The sequence below is a fragment of the Micromys minutus genome (genome assembly GCF_963924665.1).
Source record: "Micromys minutus genome assembly, chromosome: 6".
Taxonomy (NCBI): Eukaryota; Metazoa; Chordata; class Mammalia; order Rodentia; family Muridae; genus Micromys; species Micromys minutus.
The window spans coordinates 416,132-439,593 of record NC_137975.1 but is presented as its reverse complement, the minus strand read 5'-3'; the positions used below and the strand labels follow the sequence as shown (position 1 = coordinate 439,593).

At 36.4% G+C, this 23,462-nt stretch overlaps 1 protein-coding gene across 1 annotated transcript in view; it reads right to left on the bottom strand.

The window, feature by feature from the left end:
* The window catches only part of LOC308421673 (contactin-associated protein like 5-1), a gene marked incomplete at both ends in the record, with an annotated part of 467,964 nt that overhangs the window by 45,729 nt on the left and 398,773 nt on the right, over window positions 1-23,462 (bottom strand). The window contains 2 exons of the mRNA XM_080918125.1: window positions 13,015-13,099; window positions 18,344-18,470. Coding sequence (XP_080774251.1) covers window positions 13,015-13,099; window positions 18,344-18,470 — 212 coding nt within the window. The remainder of the gene's footprint in view (window positions 1-13,014; window positions 13,100-18,343; window positions 18,471-23,462) is intronic.

Genomic DNA, 23,462 nt, shown 5'->3' with positions numbered 1-23,462 from the left:
TTTTGAAGCAGATTAGTCTAGATGGTACTGGTTTTGAAGGCATTAAGGGGTCATTTGATGGTGCTGAGGCTTGGCATTGGGAGTCAGGGTTAGCAGCCATAAAGAATGCTCAGACAAGGCTATTGCTTAAAGTTCCCAACCTATTTGCTGCAGGAGTATTCAGGATTTTGAAAATGATTAAAATCTGAAATAACCTCAATGACAGCAGCAGCCAAGGAGTGCAGTTCTAAGTGAAGAAGACAAGCTGTGTGGGTTGTAGAAAGTGGAGCCAGAGAAGTGACAGGATCCTTTGGAGGAGCTCAGAAGGTCAGATTGTAAATGGATCCAAGACACTGGACACTTAGTTATCTAATGTTGGGCTTCTCTTTGAATGGAGCTGATAATGATTACATACCTGTTCTCCCCTCTAAGAATAAAAATATTTTTAAACATATTTTCAATTTTTTACAAGTTAAGAGACTGAAATTTTAAAGACATTTTGGAATTTTAGAGAGTCTGAATATATAACACTGCTGGATACTTTAAATTTATAAAATGGTTTATATTGTGGGGATGATATTAATATGTGAACTTGGAAATGGACAAAAATGAAAGGGTTATAAACCTTCAGTGTTGTGTTTATATGAAGATTACATGGACTTAGCTGTTGTAGCTAGTATTTATTCCAAATTGACTTATCTGAGAAAAGGGAAACTCAATTAAGAAAATATTTCCATAATGCTGTAAACAAGGCTGTAGGGCTTTTTTTTTTTTTACTTCCTGATTGATAAGGGACAATACAGCCCATTATTGGTTGAGCCACTTCTGGACTGGTTGTTTTAGGTTCTATATGAAAGCAGGCTGAGCAAACCATGACGAGCAAGGCAGTGAGCAACACTCCTCCATGGCCTCTGCATCAGCTTCTGCCTCCAAATTCTTGTGCTGTTTGGGTTTCTGCCTTGGCTTCCCTCTTAGACTGTTATTCTTTCTCTCCCATGTTGTCTTTGGTCATGGTGCCTTTCACAGCAATAGAAAATAATAGTACACTCGGGAAGCTGAAAACTTGCTTTAAAATAAATGCACAACCCATCTTAAAGAAAAAACATGTCTAACTGAGGCTGGAAAAGTGCCTCGGGTTTAACATTTCTTGCTATGCAAGTATAAAAATAGGACTTATAGATCTCCAGTACCCACATAAATTCTGGGTAAATATTTAGCAACCTTCTCATTCAGAAGGAAGAGACAAGATACCCAGAGCAGCCTGGCTTCTAGAAAAGCAATAATATTGGTGAGCTATGGATTTCACCGAGAAGCTTTGCCTCAATGAATAAGATCAACAGTAATCAAGAAAGACTTAAATTGTCAACATCCAACCTCTACAAATATACCTGCATATACAGACATACAGACACACACACACACACACACACACACACACACACACACACAAGTAAAGAAGAACACAGATGTTTAAAAGTCTTAAGAAAACAATTTTCTCAGTTGAACTGATAAATACATAGTTCATAGCTGCCTAAAAAGAGCATTTCACTTTCCTTTTCAGCCATATTCTTTCCTGCTTTAAGTATACAGAGTTGATTGAGTTCCTTTTGTACTACTGTGAAGAGACACCTTGATCGCAGCAACCTATAAAGTAAATCATTTAGTTTGGTGATTTGCTTGAGGCTGCAGAGGGTGAGCCCAAGACAATTGTTGTGAAAGAATTATGGGAGGCAGATAGGCATGCTCATGGAGCAGTAGCTAAGAGCTCAAATGATTGAAAACAGCTACGAAAGAGGGAGAGGAGGGTGAAGGGGAGAGAGATATACAGAGACAGAGAGAAACAGAGACAGGTGGAGAGAAAGACAGAAAGAGACAGAGAAAAAGAGAGACAGTGAGACAGAGAGAATGCTAACTGGGAATATTGTGGGCCTTTGAAATCTCAAAATCTGACCCAATCAGCACTCCTCCAATTTCACTAATTGTTAATCAAGACATTTCAAATACATGAGCCCATTCTCATTCAGCGCACTACAACAGTTAACATCAAAGTGAGCCTTTCTTCTCCACATCCACAGCTTGTGGGTGATCAAGATGGAGTGTGTTCAGTGGCTGCCCACCACCTAGGTGCTGTTATAATTGGGGTTGTCAGCTGAAAATTTGATGCTGATATTTTCACGCCTTAACTTTTACAGGAGGCTTGTTTGCTCTTTTTTTTTTTTTTCCCACCAAAGGAGAGATTTTCTTTTGATGGTAGACAATGAACTGGTAGGTGTTAAGTGTGTGTTTCTAGTTTCAGTACCATTCTGTCTAAGACTGAATGTACACAAAAAGGGGAGTGGAGTCCTATGGAGACAGACAAACCAGACAGATCAAGAAAGATGAATGGTTATGGCACTTGTGTTTCTAAATTCAGCAGAACTGGGAAAGATGGCTTTACACTGAGTTATTCTCTTATGTTTTTGTTGACCTGGATGTGACATATCTTTAAGACACTGACAGTGAGTTGCACCCTTTCCACTGTGTACCAGAGAAGAATAGATTTATGAAGACATACATATATAACCATGCTTCTTTGGAAGTTGCATTTACTGTGGCCTTGCTATATATCCAATGAAGTCAGTTCCCTTTAATGTTTCTATAATTTTTAGCACTCACAAACTGGGATTGTTAGCTTAATGAGTGTATAAAACACTCACTGTGCAAGCATAATCTTTAGAACATAAAAAAGCTAGATGTGGGTGGGAGCAGAAGTCTGGAATCCCAGTGTTCTTGCTTTGAGACAGGTAAGAAAAAGAGGAAGATCTTTCAAAGGTTTCCAGAAAGCTATCCTGCCATAGTCAACGTTGAACAGGAGAAATTTCTGCTAAGGAGGAAGAAGTCCAGGGCCAATATTCACTATTGTCCTCTGACCTTGACAGAGATGTATGGAAAAGAATAAATGTAGTAGTATTCACCTAAATAACAAACACACACATGTATACAGATGTGCATAAAAGCATACATGCCACCCATAATCCATTTTGAAATTTGTTTCTCAGTTTTATATTTATTGCACAAGACATGAGTCATAAGAAATGCCTAACTGAGCACACATTAAAAATAAAATTGTATTATTTCAAAACGAGTACTTCAAGGAATATAGTTTTCTTTTTTTTATAGTACAGAATAAAGTTTATTCAGGTCATGCAGGGAGTTAAGAGTTTATGGAGGCAGAGAAAGAGAAGAGGAGAGAAGTAGAAGAGTAGTGACTGGCCATGAGCACATGGAGGGGGGGAAGGATGGGGAGAGGAGGTGCAAGGGGAGAAAGCAAAAAGGCAAGAGCAAAAGAGAGCAAGAGCAGGAATATACTTTTCACCCATAGTGTAAAGCTTCTCTTATCCTTTATAGTATGCTTCAGAATTAAAATAAAAATGGAAGAACTGGAATTAAACAACCCTGCTCTCTAATAGGCACACATAGAACCTCTGTCAGGTTACAAGATCAAAACCATTTGAAGGTTATCTAGTATTGCTCTGTGATGACCAGGTTTTATACACAGTGTGATAGAGTTTATCTCACTCCTATGTAGCTTTTTAGGGTCATACACCTAAACAAAAAAACATTTTGTCCTTAGAAATAATGTCTCTAATATGCTTAAGCTTTCAGCTGCAAAATCACCAAACAACAAAAATCTGTTAATTATGACTTACAAAGAAAATATAATAGGGCAGAATTGGTCTGTGAATAGGCAAAGAAACATAGTACTAGCATATCAAATGGAGGTCCTGGATTCAGTCTCCATCCAGCAAAGTTTCTACCAATGGTAGTAACACTTTTGCAGTTGTTATAGGTTTGTGTTTTGTTTTACTTTGGAAACTTCAGACCTCACAAGTTTTGAAATATTTTGATACTTATGAAGTGACCAAGTAAAATAAAGGCTTTGAAACCACAAGTTGATAAAGGGTAAATAGTATTTCTTGAGGCAACTGAAGAAAAAAAAATGACTTTGTTCAAATGACAGATATGCCTAAATATGTTTTTCTCTCCTCCTTTATAAGATGTTTTTCTCTTATAGTTTCCTCCCCACTGTGTGTTTATGCATGTGTCTGTGAGTGTCTCTCTATACCACACACACACACACACACACACACACACACACACACACACACACACACTAGTAAAATAAAAGAGTATATTATATGGCTAGAATTCTTACTGTTTTAACAACAAACTGTTTACAAGTGTAAAATATGTGAGAGTAAAATTTGAAAGTTTAAATTTAATGAAAATCAAAACTCAGTTGACTACACAGAAGGTGAAGGAATGTATATTTGGTGTGGTGAAAGTCAGATAATTCATTGATAAAGATGAATACTGAATATGACTAGATACAAAGATACAGAAGAACAAATTAATAGGTAGAGGCAAGCACAAAAACCAAATCAACAGAAGGCTACTTGGAATCCTCAGAAACCAGTTCTCCAACAACAGTAAGCCATGGACAACTCAATAAACCAGAAAAGCAAGATTCCTATTTAAATATTACCTCTCATGATCATGACATAGAATTTTAGAAGGAAAAAATAAATCCCTTAGAGAAATACAAGAAAAAGCAGAAAGATAGAAGTCCTTAAAGATGAAACACACAACTACCTTAAAGATGTATAAGACAAACCAACCAAAAAGGCGAAGCAATTGAACAAAAACATCCAGGATCTAAAAATGGAAATAGAAAGAAAGAAGTAATCACAAAGGTAGCAATATAGAAAATCTACAAAAGAAGTCAGAAGTCATGGATGCAAGTATCATCAACAGAATAGAAAAGACAGAAGAGAAACTCTCCGGGGCAGAAGATATCATAGAAAACATTGAAACCACTGTCAAAGGAAATGCAAAATGGAAAAAGCTCCTAACCCTAAATATTTAGGAACTCCAGAAAAAAAAAAAAGTTCAAACCTGATATTCATATCTATTGAAGAGAGCAAATATTCCCAACTTAAAGGACCAGTAAATATCTTCAACAAAATTATAGAAGAAAACTCCCCTAACATAAATAAACAGATGCCCATAAACATGCAGAAACCTACATAACTCCAAATTAATTTGGCCAGAAAAGAAATTCTTTCCATCACATTATAGTCTACACACCAATTGCACAACACAATGAAAGAATATTAAAAGCAATAAAGGACAATGTCAAGTAACATAAAATTTAGAACTATCAGTATTATACCAGACTTCTCAACAGAGACTATGAAACCTAGAAGATCCTGAGCATATGCCATACATATATAAGATAAAACAAATGAAGGCCAGGCTACTATAGCCAACAAAAATCTTAATTAACATAGAGAAACCAAGATTTTTCATGAAAAACCAAATTAACACAATATCTTTCTAAAAATCCAGCAATACAAAAAGTAATAGGTGGAAAAATCCAATAGAAGAAGCGAAACTACAACCTAGAAAAAGCAAGAGAGTAATCTTCTTTCAACAAACCCAAAATAGAATAGCCAAACAAACATAATTACACCTCTAAAAACAAAAATAATAGGAAAAAAACCATTGGTCATTAGTATCTCTCAACATCAATGGAATCAATTCCCTAATTAAAAGTCATAGACTGACAGATTGAATTCATAAAAAGGCTCAAAAATTTTGCTGCATACAGAAAGTACACCTCAGTGACAAAGACCAACACTACCTCAGTGTCATAGGCTGAAAAGAAATCCAATCAAATGGTCACAAGCAACAAGCTGGAGTAATCATTCTAAGTATCCCATAAAATAGACATTTAACCAAAAGTTATTAAAACAGATAAAAAAGGATAATTCATATTTTTCAAGAAAAAATCCACCAAAATAAAATTTAAATTCTGAATATCTATGCTCCAAATGCAAGGTACCTATATTCATAAAAGAAAACTTATTAAAGCTCAAAGTACAAATTTTTTCTAACACAATAGTAGTGGGAGGACTCAACACCTCACTCACATCAATGGACAGATAATGGAAAAAGAAAATAAACAAAGAAACAGTAAAAATCACCAAAGTTATGAACATACTAGATTTAACAGTTATCTATAGAACATTTCATTCTAAAACAAAAGAATATCCCCTTTTTCTCAGTATCTCATCATACCTTCTTCAAAATTGAGCATATAATTGGTCACAAAACAGGCCCCAACAGATACAAGAAGATTGAAATAAACTCATGCATCCTCTCAGATCACCATATTAAGACTGGTCTTCAACAAAACCAAAATGTGACAGAGAGTCCACGTACATGGGGAAGCTGAACAACGCTATACTCAGTGATAACTTGGTCAAGAAAGGAATAAAGAATGAAATCAAAGACTTTTTGGAATGTCATGAAAATAAAGCCACAGCATACCAAAACTTATGGGACACATTGAATGCAATGCTAAGAGGAAAACTCATACCTCCTATTGCCCCCAGAAATACAATACAAAAAAAAAGAAACTGGAGAGAGCATACACTAACAGCAGGACAGCACAAATGAAAGCTCTACAACATATAGAAGCAAATAAACTCAAGAGAAGTCGACTGCAGGAAATAATCAAAATCAGGGCTGAAATCAACCAAGTAGAAACAAAAAAATATTATACAAGCAATCACCATAACCAGGAGCTAGTTCTTTGAGAAAATCAACAAGATGGATAAACTCTTAGTCAGTCTAACCAGAAGGCACAAAGACAATATCCACAGTAACAAAAGCAAAAACAAAAATTAAGACATAACAAAAAGAAACCAAGGGGAAAAAAGCTATCAGATTCTACTGCAAAAAAAAAAAAAAAAAAAAAAAAAAAAAAAAAAAAAAAAAAAGCCTATACTCAACAAAACTGGAAAATATGGATTAAATGAAAATTTTTCTGGAAAGATACCAGGTACAAAAGTTAAATCAGAATTAGATAAAGCATCTAAACAGCCCCATAATCCCCAAAGAAATAGAAGTATTCATCAAAAATTTCAAAACCAAAATCAGCCCAAGACTAGTTGGGTTTAGTGCAGAATTTTATCACACTGTTATGGAACACCAAATATCAATATTCTCCAAACTATGTCACAAAATAGAAACTCAAAAAACAAAGCCACAATTATGCTTACTCCAGCACCACACAATGACACAACAACAAAAAAAACTTTCAGACTAATTTCCCTTGTGAATATTGATGCAAAAATACTTAATAAAGTTTTTGCAAACTGTATCAAAGACAGTATCACAATTATCATTGATCATGACCAACTAGGCTTCATCCCAGTAATGCAGGGATGGTTCCATATATGGAAACACATCAATGTAATCTGCTATATAAACAAATTTAACCAAAAAAAAAAAAAAAAAAAAAAAAGATCATTGTATTAGGTGCTGAGAAAAGATCTGACAAAATTCAACAACTCTTCATGTTAAAAGTCTTGGAAACATCAGGAATTCAAGGCCCGTACCCAAACCTAGTAAAAAACAATATGCAGCAAGCCGGCAGCCAACATCAAAATGAATGGAGAGAAACTTGAAGCAATCCCACTAAAATTAGGGAGTATATAGGGATGCTCCATTTCTCCCTCCCTCCTAATCAATACAGTCCTCCAAGTATTAGCTAGAGAAATTAGACAACAAAAGGCTGTCAAGGGGATATAAATTGCAAAGAAAGAGGCCAAAATATCACTATTTTCAAATGATATGAGAGTATACTTAAGTTACCCCAAAAATCCAGCCAGAGAACTCCTACAGTTGATAAATACCTTCTGCAATATGGCTGGATATTAAATGAACTCAAACTAACCTGTAGTCTTCATCTATTCAAAAGATAAACTGGCTGAAAAAGAAATGACGAAAAAGACACACTTCATAATACTCACAAATATTACAAAATTCCTTGGTGTGACTCTAACTAAGCAAGTGAAAGATTGATATGAAAAGAACTTTTAGTCTCTGAAATAAGAAATTAAACAAGATCTTAGAAAATAGAAAGATTTCCCACGCTCATAGATTGGCAGAATTAATATAGTAAAAATGGGCATCTTGCTGAAAGCAATGTACAGATTCAATGCCATTCCTTTCAAAATTCCAACTCACTTATTCATAGAGATAGAAAGAGACTTTTGCAAATTCATTTAGAATAAAAAATATACAAAACTATAGCAAAATGGATAGCAAAAATTATTATCAATAATAACAATGTTTTGGGGAATCACTATCTCTAAAGTTGTATTACAGAGCAATCTTGATAAAACTATATGGTACTCATACTGACACAGAAAGGTAGATCAATGGAATAGAATTGAAACCCAGAAATTAACCCACACACATATGGTCACATTATCTTTGACAAAGAACCTAAAACATTCCAGTGGGGGAAAACTATAGCATTTTCAACAAATGGTGCTGGTCAAACTGGAGGTCATCGTGTAGAAGAATACAAATCAACCAATTATTATTGTCCTGTATAAAGCTCAAGTCCAAGTTAATCAAGGACCCACACTTACAACCAGATACACTCAAACTAAAAGAAGAGGACTCAAAAACATGGGCACTGAGAAAAATTTTCTGAACAGAACACCAATAGCTTGTGCTCTAACATCAAGAATTGACAAATGGGAACTCATATAAGTGCAACAATTCTGCAAGGCAAAAAACACTGTCATTAAGACAAAAAAAAAAAACCCAACAGAATATAAAAACGATTTTTGCCAATACTACACCTTATAGACAGCTAATATTGCATATATACAAAGAATTCAAGATGTTAGTCTCCAGAGAACCATATAACCCTATTAAAAATGGGGGACAGAACTAAACAGAAAGTTCTCACCTGACTAATATCAAATGAGAAGCATATAAAGAAATGTTCAACATCCTTATTCATCAGGGAAAGGCCAAATAAAACTACCTGTGATTCCATCTCACATCTGTCAGAAGGACTAAAATCAAAAACTCAGATGACAGCAGATACTGACAAGCATATGGAGAAAGAGAAACACTCATCCATTTTGGTGGTAGTGTAATCTGTTACAACCACTCTCAAAATTAGTCTAGTGATTCCTCAGAAAATTGGACCCAACTATATCATTTCTGGGTATATTCCCAAAAAATGTTCTAAAATATAACAAGGACACATTCTCCACTGTGTTCATACCAGTATTATTTATGACAGCCAGAAGCTGGAAAAAACCCAGATGTCTTTCAACAGAGGAATGGATACAGAAAATATTGTACATTTACACAACAGAGAATTACTCAGCTACAGAAATCAATGACTTCATGAAATTCTTAGACAAATGCTTGGAACTTGAAGCTATCATTCTGAGTGTGATAACCCAATCGAGAAAGAAAATATATGGTATGCACTCACTGATAAGTAAATATTAGCACAAAAGTTTGGATTAACCAAGATACAATTCACAGACCATATGAAGTTCAAGAAGACAAAAATCCAAAGTGCAGATGCTTCAGTCCTTTCTAGAAGGGGGAACAAAAATTTTCACAGGAGGAAATACAGAGTCAAAATTTGAAGCAGAGACTGAAGCCAAGCCCATCTAGAGTCTCCCCCACCTGGAGATTTAGCCCATATACAGCCACCAAAACCAAATAATATTGCTGATGCTTATAAGTACATGTTGACAGGAGCCTAATATAGCTGTCTCCTGAGAGGCTCTGCCAAATCATGACGAATACAGAGGATCACAGTCAACCATTTAACTAAGAATGGGATTCCCAATGATGGAGTTAGACAAAGGATTGAAGGAGCTGGAGGGGTTTGCAACCCCATAAGAAAAACAATATCAACCAACCTGATCTCCCAGGGACTAAATCACTACAGAATGTGTACACATTGATGGGCCCATGGCTCCAGCTGCGTATGTAGCAGAGGATCGCCTTGTTGCACATTATTGTAAGAGAAGCCCTTGGTCCTGCTATGACTCGATTTCCCCAATGTCGGGGCATGTCTTGGTGAAGAGTCTGAAATGGGAGGGTGTGGGGACACCCTCATAGAAGCAGAGGGAGGGGTATTAGCTTATGGGGTTTATGGAAGGGAAATCTGGCAAGGGGATAACTTTTGAAATGTGAATAAAATATATCCAATAAAATTAAAAACATTTTAGAAAAGAAAAAGATGCTTTGCTAGAGCTGATAAAGACAGACACAGATGCTCACAGCCAACCACTGGGCTGAACACAGGGACCACAATGGAGGAGTTAGGAAAATGCCTGAAGGATCTGAAGGGGCTTGCAACCCCAAAGGAAACCCATCAATATCACCCAACCATACTCCCCCCCTCCAGAGCTCCCAGGGTTTAAACCACTAACCAAAGAGTAAACATGGAGACACTCATGACTCCATCAGCATGTGTAACAGAAGATGATATTGTCTAGCATTAATGGGGTAGAGGTGCTTGGTCCTGTGAAGGCTTGATACTTGATCCGGAGTAGGGGAATGCCAGGGCAGTGAGTTTGGATTGTGTAGGTATGGGGCAGAGTGCTGGCAAATAAGAAGAGGTAGGAGGAATGTAATAGGAAGTTTAGGAGGGGAGACCAAGAAATGGATAACATTTCAAATGTAAGTAATTAAAATATCCAATTATATAAATGTTCTCAGGATGTATAAATACTTTAAGCAGAAAACTTTGAAAAGAAATTTATAACCAGACAAATAAAGTTGCATATCAATACACACAGACACACCCATTAAGTTTCATATGCTTGTAAACATATGATCAAAGCAGCTTGTGTGCTGGGCATGTAATATATTACAGTTTTCAAAAGTATATGTAACCGAGAAAGTTTCAAGTACAAGGAGAAGACAGAGAAGTAGTGTGCTCATGGGTACTTCTGCATTTCATATCTGCTCCTAAGAAAGATGGCAGTGTCTGGAATGCATATCTGTGATTTTTTTCAGTGTGATCTCTCTTTATATAGTTTCTAGCTCCAATGATAACTTCATGGATGTAGCCATGGGAGAAGTGTGCATTGGAAACAGTCATGAACCAGTGCTCCTGCCACTGTAGCCACTCAGAATACACTTCTGCTTTCTCTCCCTCTCCTGCTTCCCTCTGTCTCTCCCTCTTCCCACTCCCACTCACAGTCTCTACTCCCTTACTCATCTTACTTTCCTCTCCCTCCATCTGACATATGGCTATTTTCTGAAGATTACAATAATCTTCTGAGAGTCAAGATTAGATAAATATCTTCCTCCAGATAAAAGTTTATAATTTAGGGACTTTGAGACAGAAAATAACATAGCAAAACAACTTGGTTTAGAAAGAAGAAAATCATATTTTGTACAAAGCAGAAAGATCTAAGACATAGAGAACAGAAAGTAATAACTCACCAGAGACACATTAGTGGAACAAAACAGTTTCAGAAATAATATTTTTATTATTATGAGAATTATTATAATTATGCACAGAGTAGAGTGAGAAGGAAGACTGTCATGAAGTGATTTGTATCCACTGATTCGTCTGTCGGTCAGTTGGACGACTTAAGTTGACATTTTGTAGACTTATTGTTCACTTATATGTTCTACAAATGCTATGTTCTTTATAAATCTATAAGACTGGAGAAACAGTGGGTCATTTCTTGCCCTATCAAAGCTCTTACACTGTTAGCACAACTCGTTCCCTAAAACAATCTTTCTCTTTCTGGAAAATCTACATTTTATCTATGAGTCATAGCAACTTCTAGTGTCTTGTCAATGATTAGTAGGTAACCACAGTACACCACATGTCCTACAAAGACTGTTAGAATTTCTGAGAAGTTGTTCCAAATGCTAATGTCACGATTCAGACTTAAGTGCATTCCTGCCGAAGATACCCAAGACTGATAATGCTTTCTAATTTGTACTGGGATGAGCAGAACCAGAAAACATGAGTCCCAAAACACCAAATGAAGAAACAAACAAACAACAAAATAAAAGAACTGAATCAGTAGAAAACAGGGCAGGCAGAAGTCCAAATGTACAAATAATTTCAAAATCTGAAAAAAAAACCTACAAATTCTAAAACAGAGTCACCCAGGTATTACAGATAATAAAATACTGGAGCCAGGGAAACGGCTTCTTGAAGATCCAATTTTGCATCCCCATATAAAATCAGACATAGTAATACCAGTATTTTTTATCTCAACACCCCTACTTCATGATGAGCAGCAAAGAAAGAATCAATGGAAGCTCATAAGCTGGAATGCCCACCATTCATATAAAAAGCACAAAACAAGACTTCCTATTTCAAGGTAAAAGAACTAATAGCCAAAGTTTTTGATCTGCAAACATATACCATTCCGTGCTCAAGGTTATACATGTAAATGTGTGTACACAGCAAACACTATACACGTGCACACATGAGTAATAAGTAAAATAAAAAACTGTGATCTACACAAAATAGTGCAGGTTCAAAAATTTAAAAAACATAATAAAAGGAAAGGATATTAATAATGTATAAATTGTGACCAATGCAAGGGCCCATTTTCTACATTCATTGAAACCCAAATATGTTTCAGAGCTAAGATGTATTGCTAAAGCTCAGATATCATTGAATATATCCAAATCTTCCATAAATTATCAAAATTTCAGTGTTATGCAGGCAATACATATTCTCAAACAGAAAGTGAAAGTACACAAAGCATGTGTGAAAACAAGACAATCTACTCTTTGAATGGAGCTTTCGATTCTTCTTCTGCAGCTCAGCATGCTATTTTTTTCTTTATGTTAAAACTAATGCACAAATAAAAAGTAAACCATCTAAAATTAATAATAATTATTTAAAAATTAAAATGTTATTTTGCCTTATTACTTTGTTACCTTTCTCCCTGGATTACAATTTACCAACAAAATACTTACTGCAAATAACTATTAATCATGAACTAACTCCTTAATAGAGCATACACAGATGGCATTTTACACTGTTGCCATGTCTGTGTCTCAGTATTTGCTGTATATCAAGACTAGAGATGGAAGCCATGTCTTCAGATATGAATCACTGAACACAGAAACAGATTTGACAAGTACATCTAGTCAAAAGTATAAAATAGCAAAACAGACCTGTGACTTTGCCGAGGGTGATTGACCTCACAGTCTGGAACTCAACTTCCGGGGAGAAGTTATACCTGAAGAGTTGCTGGTCCATCTGTAGGAATACAAAAGAAAGCCATAGCCCACGATTTAAAAGGCATAAAGCAATCCCATCTGTAAACCACTTTCAGTCTCACACAGGGCAGGCTCCTCTCTGAAATTGTCCCTCAAGAGAAATTCAAAATGACCCAGCAGTTTTCTAACAATGCACATAAAGTACCTTTTCTTCTCTCCTTGTAAAATAGGGTCTTTCCAGAGCATCCATTTCCTTAGAAACCTTACAGAGATATTCTTTTGTCTTTATCTCCCCACTGAGAAATTTTTCACTGTATTCTTCTCTAATAACCAGCCAAGAAGCCTATCTGTTACCTGCTAGGCCACATTAAATAGTACCCAGCTGTGCTGCCCATTTTCCCTGCTTCCTCCTATCCAGTTCTAACAGCCATCATCATTTTCTTACCCTCCTTATGTATCCCTGACCTGTTCTCAGGTGTGGGCTGTAGGATTTCCTACTCATGAAACATAGTTTAGTTAATACAGGAGGTGAGAATGCACGCGTTGCTCTCATTGACAGGGATGACTTCACACTGGAAAACTAAAAAGAAGTCACTGTTGGATTCTCCAGGCCTTGATTTCTAGGTTGCTATTTAGTCATCACCCCAGGCTTCACACTGCTGAATCTGGTTTGGACCCCTCATCTTTATTATTTCTAGTCTTCCCAATCGATCTATCTCCATTTTCCTCAATTTAGAAAAATGCAGTAGATTCTTGCAATCTCTATTGTTTGAAGAAAAGTGTGCATATGTTATATTTAAAAGTCAGAAACCCAAGTTTCATCCCTCAGGTGCCTTTCACTTTTTTCCTTTGGCCTAGAATTTCACCAAATAAACTAGGATACCTCGACAGCCGGCTCCCAGGAAATAGCTTGTCTCCATCTTCTCTCAGACCATTACCGGCATTACAAGTGTATAGTTTTCATCCCTCATAGGGTGCTATAAGGCTTCTGGGATCTGAGCTTTTATTCATACCCTCATGTTGGCAAGGCAAATGTCTTATTAACTGACATTTAATGAGATGCCCCTGCCTTCCAATCTCTACTTAAGCATCCAAATGATATTACTCCCATCATGTCATAGTGCAAAGGCAAAGAATGGTACAAAGAAAGGAAGAGAGGTAGCCATAGGATTGGGTGACTGAGTTTTTTCTGCCTGCAAATAATCAAATAGATTAGGACTAATACCTAATATTTCCATCTATTTCTTCCATCCAGCACTCTCAATCTACACACATCCACTGACTGTCTTCCTTAGGAATCTCCCAACCTTACAGTTTACCCTATAGTATTAACTATCACCCATACTGTGTGGTTACAATGTTATTTCAATGCTTTTTAACTAAACTATAATATTTCCTATCTGCTAAACACTCTGTGAATTAGGAAACAAATGCATACTTCTGGATGTCTCTCTCATTTACAATGCTATGAAATAGATCAACCTAGTGACAGAGAAAGAGGAACTACATTGGGGAATAATTCAACCATGACACACATTAGTTCATGAACAATTGTGCATGGTCCTGTTGTTTCTGGACTTGAGATACCTGTCTGTGTCTCCAACAAGCCTGGTTTATCAAAGTGTTCTTGAAAAGGCAATTTTAACAGCCAGGTTGTAGAGAGAGGGAATGCAGGAGTGCTGGGACTCTGGTGTAGTTATAATCACCTGTCCTTTCGTTCTGATAGGTGCACAGCATTCCTGAAATGCTTCATACAGGCTGACACAGAGATAGAGATACAAGACCTGCTTTTGGGTGATGGTGTATTTGTCCATTTGTTTGCTTACATCAAACAATGTTTTCAAGATGAGTGTGAAAGAATGTATGTATATATGTACAAATATAACACATACACACATACACACACATGTATGTGTGTGTGTGTGTGTGTGTGTGTGTGTGTGTGATTAAGGTGAGGGTAGAATGGTCAGAAAAACAAATATGCTATCTTCCTTGAAAAACACACAGTTTTTACTGTAGTCTTTTCTGCTTTCTTCAGCATTTCACAAAGAGCAAGTGGCTGCTTATTATCAACTGTGAATTGACTGGCTAAAGCTACATAGACAGAGAAAAAAATCACATACATCTTACTGCTCTAGGTGCGTTCTACTTAACTTTATTTTTGAGAAGGACAGTACATAGAGATGTATTCAAAATATTATTTGTAAAATGTTCAAGGGAACATGCCTTGTTTTCCCATTAGGGCTTCATTAAAATTATAAACCAATAAAGGACTGGAGGGGATAGTTCAGTTGCTGATGTTGTTGCGACAGGAGTACAAAGACAGGAGTTTGGCCCTAGATCCCATGTAAAATATCATGTATGAGCATGCGTTTGTAATCCCAGCATTGAGAAAGAAAAGACAAAGAGATCTCTTGAGCTCACTACAAAGTCAGCTGAGCCTCCATTTTGTGATTTATAGACCTATGAGAGTCCTTATGCCAAAATACAAAACAAAATAACACAAACAAACAAGCAAAAAGGAGGACAGCATCTTCTCAGTTCTGAGATCTGAGGTTGTCCTCTGGGCTCCACAAGATATAAACACACAGTATACAAACAGGAAGTTATAATTGCAATTGCTTTTCTTCACCAGTTAGCAGCTGTGCTAGCCTACATCCTAATCCACACCTGTACAAATGTGTTCCTCCTATTCATTTCATAAATAATGTAATCAGTAAGAGGCAAACTACTGATGTCACGGGAATTAATTTTTTATATAGCCAATTTTATTATTTATGAACATCCACCTAATTGAAAAAACTAATAATCATTCTTATTGCTTGGTATCAGACTGGCGTATGAGACCTAGATGCATATTTTACATGTCAAAGCAGAGCTGGCCTCCAGGTTCTCTCATCATCTCTCAGTCAGCACCTGGCATACCTAACCCCCAACCCTGAACATCCATGTTGTCTGCCCTTCCCCCAGAGGCACATCCCAATATAATCTAAACATTTTTATCTCTCCCTTCCTTTTATCCTCTCCTTGTCTTTGTGAGAGGGAAAACTCTTGTCCTTTCTTTCTCTCCACCCCCATTGGTGACTCCCATTTTCACAATTTTTGAGACCAGTGAACTCATCTGAGAGCGGCTTCCAAAAAATCCTTCCTTTAACAAAGTCTAATCTGGCTTGAATTGGTTCATTTCACTGGTGTCAAAGAAATAACCTTTCACTTATGTTCTCCCATAGGTCACATCAAAATTATCCTATTTGGTGCTCCCCAGAAATTCTCTCCATGCCTCTACACCTAACATGTTCCAAGGAATATATAATCTTTCTGGCTGACATTTTGCCCTATACCACTTGCTTCTAATCATTATATAGAGAGATATATAATGATTAAAGGAAGTTCAAAAAGTGAGGCTTCAGGCAGGATACTACCAAACTTAAACCCTAACATCATATCACTGTCTTGGTTTGAGAATGAACTTAGCACAACCTAGAATCAACTGGAAGAGAATATCAGTGGAAGATTGTTTGGCAACATTGTAACCAATATTGGGCATGAGGAATTATCAGAAATTAATTAATGTGGGAAGATACAGGCCACAGTGACTGGAGTGAGTAAATATTTGCACATGTTTCCCCATAAATATTTCACACAACACTTCAATACTGGCTTCTATAAAAGTAAGATCATTCATATATTGAGTAGTACATTTTTGTGTAACATGGTGGGACTAAGAAGACAGAAATTATAATAATTCATCTTGAGTATCAGGTACAAGAAATTTAGAATGACAATAGAAATAAATTTGTAATCATGTCTGAGGGGAAGTTTCTAATTGGATTAATTGTGGTAGAGAGACATAATCCAAATAAGTACAGCACCATCCCAAAGGCTGGGGTTCTGGAATAAATAAAAAGTAAAAAGGTAGCTGACCACCAGCATTCATCTCTCTCTGCATCCTTACTGGGAAAGGAATGTGACCAGCTGTTTTATTCTCCTGTGGCTATGACTGAATATATTCTGAAAAAGTAATCCAGAATTAATTTAATCTCTTTCCTAAGACATGTTGTCATAGCAATGAATAAGGTACCTCACATGGCAGATTCACTTTCTAAATTTGTATATGTTGACTTTTCTAAGAAAACTGACAGTATTAAGTCTAGCAGTCTGAGTAACTGATGTGAAATGTTTTTCTTCCTTAGAGCCAGAAAGAACTTGATTGCTTGGTTTTGGTGCACTCAATATTTACTTAGTTTGAACTTCAGACAATTATTTGGTGGATCTGAAAAGGTGTTAAAAATGCTAGAAGACAGAAGGGTTTTGGAGCTCTGCTTGAGAGGAGGCCTTGGCAGTCTGGAATATTGAGTTCATCAATGGAGAGCCAGAAGGAACATGAACAAGCTCACAGGTCAAGAGCGGAGGAAATGGCGTAATGAGAATATGTGATACCTCTATTAACGAATATGTAGTTCGCAGAGAAAGAGAACAAACTCATCTTTTGAAACAGATGGTATTTGCTTTGTTGTTAGCAAAGAAAGATGAAAAGATTTGATGTGACAAGTTTGGAGGATACAAGAGGAATGCATTAAATTTACGTAAGCAAACTGGTGATTGCTGAGCTGATTAACATTTTCACTTATGATAAAAGAGTCTAGACTTTGGTCCAACTTTATTAAGATCTTCCCTATCCTTTTCTTTATACAGTCATTAATTTATTTTTCATAATCCAATCACACACTTCTCCCAGACATTTCTGCTTATGCAAACACAAATTTTTCAGAAACCTTCTCTGTCTTTCCTACCCAAGCAGCTCTTCTCTGTTTACAAGACCCAGGTTATGCCAGGAAGTAAGTAGTGATGTATAGTGGAGACCTTCCCTTGCCGTCCCAATTGTTTCTATATCACGTGTGTTCACTTCTGAACCCAGATACTATGCCCACTTTCCCAAACACCCTTCTACTGTCTTCTGTACTTTCCCGTTTGTGTGCATCATTCTTGTTACCCTCTCTTTCTGGTGAAGAGGTGGCTAAACTCGAGCAAAAGTACACTTTCCAGTACTTTCTCCTCTTTAGTAGTATCCGACAAAATAGCTCTGGTTCCTGATTCAAAAATTAGTACTCACAGAATTTTTCCAGGTGATAAGAATGTCAGTGGGGAAGAAGAAACAAGGCAAATGGCTAGGCTAGAGCCTGGAATAAATCACTATTTCAGTATGTGGCTTAAAGGAGCTCAGACATGTTGGGTAGAGAAGCCTTGGCCTGTAGGCTGTGTAGAGAAGTGAGAAGGGAAGTACCTGAATGGAAAACTCTGTCCCATCTCGGCTAATCTTCACATGATGAACTCTTCTATTGGCCAGATTCTCTGTGCTCATGGTGAACTCATGACTTTCACCCTTGCTTAGTCGATATCGAACCTGTAAACTTTCTTGAAAGAAAAAAGGAATGATTAGAATAAAGAAAAGCAAGAGCAATATAGAAATATGCAATCAAATTGTACATACAATAGATATTTTTCTTTTCTGAGCCTCAATAACTTGGAATTAAGGTTTTCTTAATCCATATATTCACCAGAGTTTGAACAAAAGCTTAAGATATAGATAATGATTAAATTAAGTGTGCCTCTGTGAAGTTGTTTTTAGAGGGTTTTGTGTACTATTTTAAATTAAATACTAGTTTGAGAATAACAAATAGACTTATAACCTGAGCACTGAACAGGTTGTGACAGGAAAGTCAGGGATGGACTCAATAGTGACACCATGACTCAAAAAGGCTACTAAAAAAAAGAGAAAGGAGATGGAGAGAAAAGAAAGAAAGGAAGAGAGAGAGAGAAGAGAGAGGGAGGAGGTGAAGATTGGAAATAAGAGATCCATGTTGACAAGTACACCCTCTGACTAATTTTGAAGGTGGAATATGAAAATATGAAGGTGTCATGGTTACTCTCCTGACATAGTTCTCCTGCAATATTGCTATTCCTTCTGAACTCGAGAGAGAAGATATTGTCCTGCTTTCATCCACTGGGATGTAAGTTAATGTCTCTAGTTTAAGTGCATTCTGCCGAAGTGGCCAATCTAAACCTTCATGTCTATGTAGAAAATTCAAATTTAATCAGGAGAGTAATTTTTATTGGATAGAATATATATTTACATTTTAGATGTTATACTCTTTTCTGGTCCCCCCTCTTCCATTTCCCCTCCCTCTGCTTCTATGAGGATGCCCCCCTCGCACCCAATCACTCCTACCGAAACACCAAAATGAGATACACTGAAACTAATAGAATAGAAAGTGGGAAAGAACCTCAAACATGTAGGCACAGGGGAACATTTCCTGAACAGTACACCAATGGCTTATGCTCTAAGATCAAGAATAGACAAATGGGACCTCGTAAAATTACAAAGCTTCTGTAAGGCAAAGGACACTGTCAATAGGACAAAATTGCAACCAACATATTAAGAAGACAGCATCTTTACCAAGCCTACACCCACTAGAGGGCTAATATCTAATATATGCAAAGAACTCCAGAGAATCAATAACTCTATTTAAAAGGGGGGTGCAATGTTAAATGAACAATCTCAACCTAGGAAGACCAAATGGCCGCAAAGCTCCTGAAGAAATGTCCCAAATCTTTAGTCATCAGGGAAATGCAAATCCAAACCACTCTGAATTACCACCTCACACTAGACAGTATGGCTAAAAAAAAAAAAAAAAAAAAAAACTCAGGTGACAACAGATGCTGGCAAGAATGTGGAGAAAGTGAAACACTTCTCCATTGTTGGCGGGATGCAAGCTGATACAACCAATCTGAAAATCAGTCTGGTGGTTCCTCTAAAAATTGGACATAGTACTAACTGAGGACCCAGCTATACCACTCCTGGTCATATATTCAGATGATGCTCCAACATATAATAAGGCCACATTCTCCATTATGTTCATAGCAGACTGATTTATAATATCCAGAATCTGTACAGAACCCAGATGTCCCTCAACAGAGGCATGAATATAGAAATTGTAGTACATTTATACAACTAAGTACTACTCAGCTAGTACAAACAATGCCTTCCTAAAATTCTCAGGAGAGTATTTTTAAAGTAATTGTTCATTATCCACAAGACCAGAGAACCAGTCCACTAAATTTTAACCTAACTGTAAGCTGGCATAATGGAGGGAAACTAAAGGGGATTTAGCAGCATCCAGAAAGACATATAAAGGGCTCCTATTTCTTGCCTTGTTGTGGGTGAGGTGGGGGAAGAGGACTGAGGGATGTAGGAAGACAAAGCATTGCAGCATAAACAAAGCAGACACTTTAGTACGTATATCCTTTTTTAAAATTTTAATGCTCCTTTTCTATGAAAATGTGACATGAACCACAAACATCCTTTAGCTTCCTTATCCTAGGCATATGTTTATTTCACCTTTCCAATTTTGTTTCCTGAGCTGTGTGAGCAGAGTGGCCCACGTGCATAATACATGGTTATTTTCTCTACTCTGTCTGGTCAGCTGCAATGTACAGTTGGAATCTTCCCCGTCATCAGAAACTTCCCTTGGATGCACATGAGAACAGCAAATGCTGTGAACAGATTACAGTGTCATACTATGAGGGACTCTAAGGGAAATAGTAAATTTTACTCAATTGGAGCAAGAAGATGGATTTTAACCATCCCTTCACCTACTCACATTTATCTGACCTCCCTCAACTCACTTATTGTTTTTCCATTTTTGGCAATCATAGGAAAACAACAGGTGTACATTCAAGACTGATATTTTCAGTCATTGTCCCAATACTTGCCTCTCCTTGTCTTGTCTCTGAATCCTTCTGTTAAAGTTAATATTCACTGGCTCTCTCTTCCCCAGGGTTCTCTAACCCCCACACTCCTCCTACACTACTCAATGATAAACACTTTAGGTTTATAGTCCCAGAGGCAGCAGACTGTCATGGGGCATGTACTATTAATATAATTAACTAAAGAACAGGCTAAGAGCCAGGTCAGAAGTGCAGAGTACAATGGGTCATTTTATGTTAATCTTCTATATGGTCCCACTTTTCACTCTATTACACATTAGCAGTTCTGTGCATTCTGAGGATAACTCCACAGTGCAAATATGCTGTTTACAATATGGAAATCAAAAATAAATTAATTTTTTGAGATGCAATTATCTCCTCTTTTGCACATATGTTTCTGAAATGAACATTTGTAATAGAACATACTACATATGTTCCAAAAGTACCACATAAAAATTTAGTCTTTTTAAGGTTGAAGCATTCAAATTATGTCTATCTTCCTTTTACTTCCCTTTTTAAATAAGTTTGAGACAATTCTATATCTTTATCCCTGTGTGTGGATGTATGTATGTCCATGTATGTGTATGTGTGTATATGTGTGTACATCTCTGTGTGTATGTGCGTGCATACATTACTGTTTAAAAATAATAGTGGAGTCTTTTGAGATGGTAAGGGTGTTTGACTAGTTGAATTTAATCCCTATGTCTCAAAAGGCTAGAGAACTGATTCTCAAAATTTGTTTTCTGAACTCTACACACCTGGCATGTCACATTACATATTCATATTGAAACACATAATGAATATATTAGTATGATAAAAAGTCTTCAATTGAAAGTGAAAGTGTAAATCTTACACTAACAAACAAATTAGAACTAAGCATATTGATGAGGATGCTTCTTCAAAAGAATCATATTCAGATCCTAAAACTTCCCTAGTCAAACTAGACAGAATTGCATCAGTTGCTTTACTAAAACATATTTCATCATGGTTTGCTGCCTTCCATTGTTTATCTAGAAAACTCTTAGCTGCCCTCCTTCATTTTACAGATATACAAACACAACAAAAAAAAAAAAAAAAAAAAGAAAAGAAAAGAAAGTGTTAGGAATTGAAAAACTTCTCTGTGTATTTATTTAATAATTTTTAGAGTCAGGTCGTGAAGAAACTAAATCTATCTGCTTCTAAACTTCATAGACTTCGTTTAGATTACAGCAGCCTCAAGTAGCTAGTCCTTCTTGTGCAGAGTGTCTTTTCGTATGAGAATTTTTCACATTAGGCTTCTCCCCACTCAGCCTTCAGGTGGTCATATAATGTTGTTTCTCATAATGTGTGTGTGTGTGTGTGTTCTAGTGTTCCTTCCTATCTATGCACCTGTACAGGCTGATAGTCAAAAATGAGTTTCTTCTTTGATTTATTGTTCCATAAGTTTTCTCACTGACTGTGACTTTTAGTCTAGGTGGCCATAGAGGTCTCTAAATCCTCATGTCTCAACATTTTCAGAACTGGGAATTTATTTGTAGATCAGCAGACATATTTTTTCATGAACATGGGGATCAACACTCAGGTACTCATGCTTACATGACAAGTATTTTATTTACCAAGCAACCTTTCCATACTGTTAAAAATATTGAAGCAATCAAACAATATATTTGTAATTCCTATACAGTACATAAATGTGTACTGTCAGTTCTAGAATTTGGATGATGTGCTAACTTTTCTATTAGTCTTTGTGTGTGTGAATGTGTGTGTGCATGCAAATGTGTATTGTGCATGTGTATCACACTTGTATGTGACCCTGGGTGCACACATATGTGGTCAGAAGACAATGTCAGGTGTCTTCTTTTTGCTTTCTTAATTTATTGAGACATGGTCTCAGTTTAGAGACTGCTCATGGCTATCTAGCTGGTATTCTCTAGTTTCTGCCTCCTATACACCCTGTCTCACATTAGGAATGCTATGATTATACACATGCACTATTGTGTTTGGTTTTTATATATGATTTTTAGATTCAAGCTTGGATTTTCAAATTTGTATATGAAATGCTTTACCCATTGGGCCATCTTCCCCCCCCCCACTGCCTTTGTTAGTCATGACAAGCAAACTATTTAAATTAATATTTAATGCTGACTTATACCTTTTACTCATTCTTCATGCCTCGTAAAAGACACTACTTCAGGAACCACCAATTTTCCCTCCTTTACAATCTGTGTTGGTTTTTATCACATTTATGAAAAAAATTCTCATTAATATTTTATTTTAAAAAAATTTTTAAAATTTTCTTTACCATTAGTATCTGCTCTATTTTTCTACTCTCTTCATGTCTACACTGGACATCTTAGACTCTTACCATGCTTCCCTTTTCTAATTTATATGTTCTTTTTTTCTCTCAACCACAATCTGATCAGATTTGTTTGGGTATCCCCAAAAAACCTGTAAGGCTAATGTCATCAGTGAAATTTTTAAATCTAGTTGCTCATGTAGAATCATATCTAATTCTTGTTATCATTTCACATGGCCCTGTTTTCATGATAAATTCATTATTTTGAGAACATTTCTGTCTCTAGTTTTATTCTTAATTCACTCCTGATTCCTTCTCCCACTTAATAGTCAGCTCTTCCTTGCATTATCGTTAAATGTTG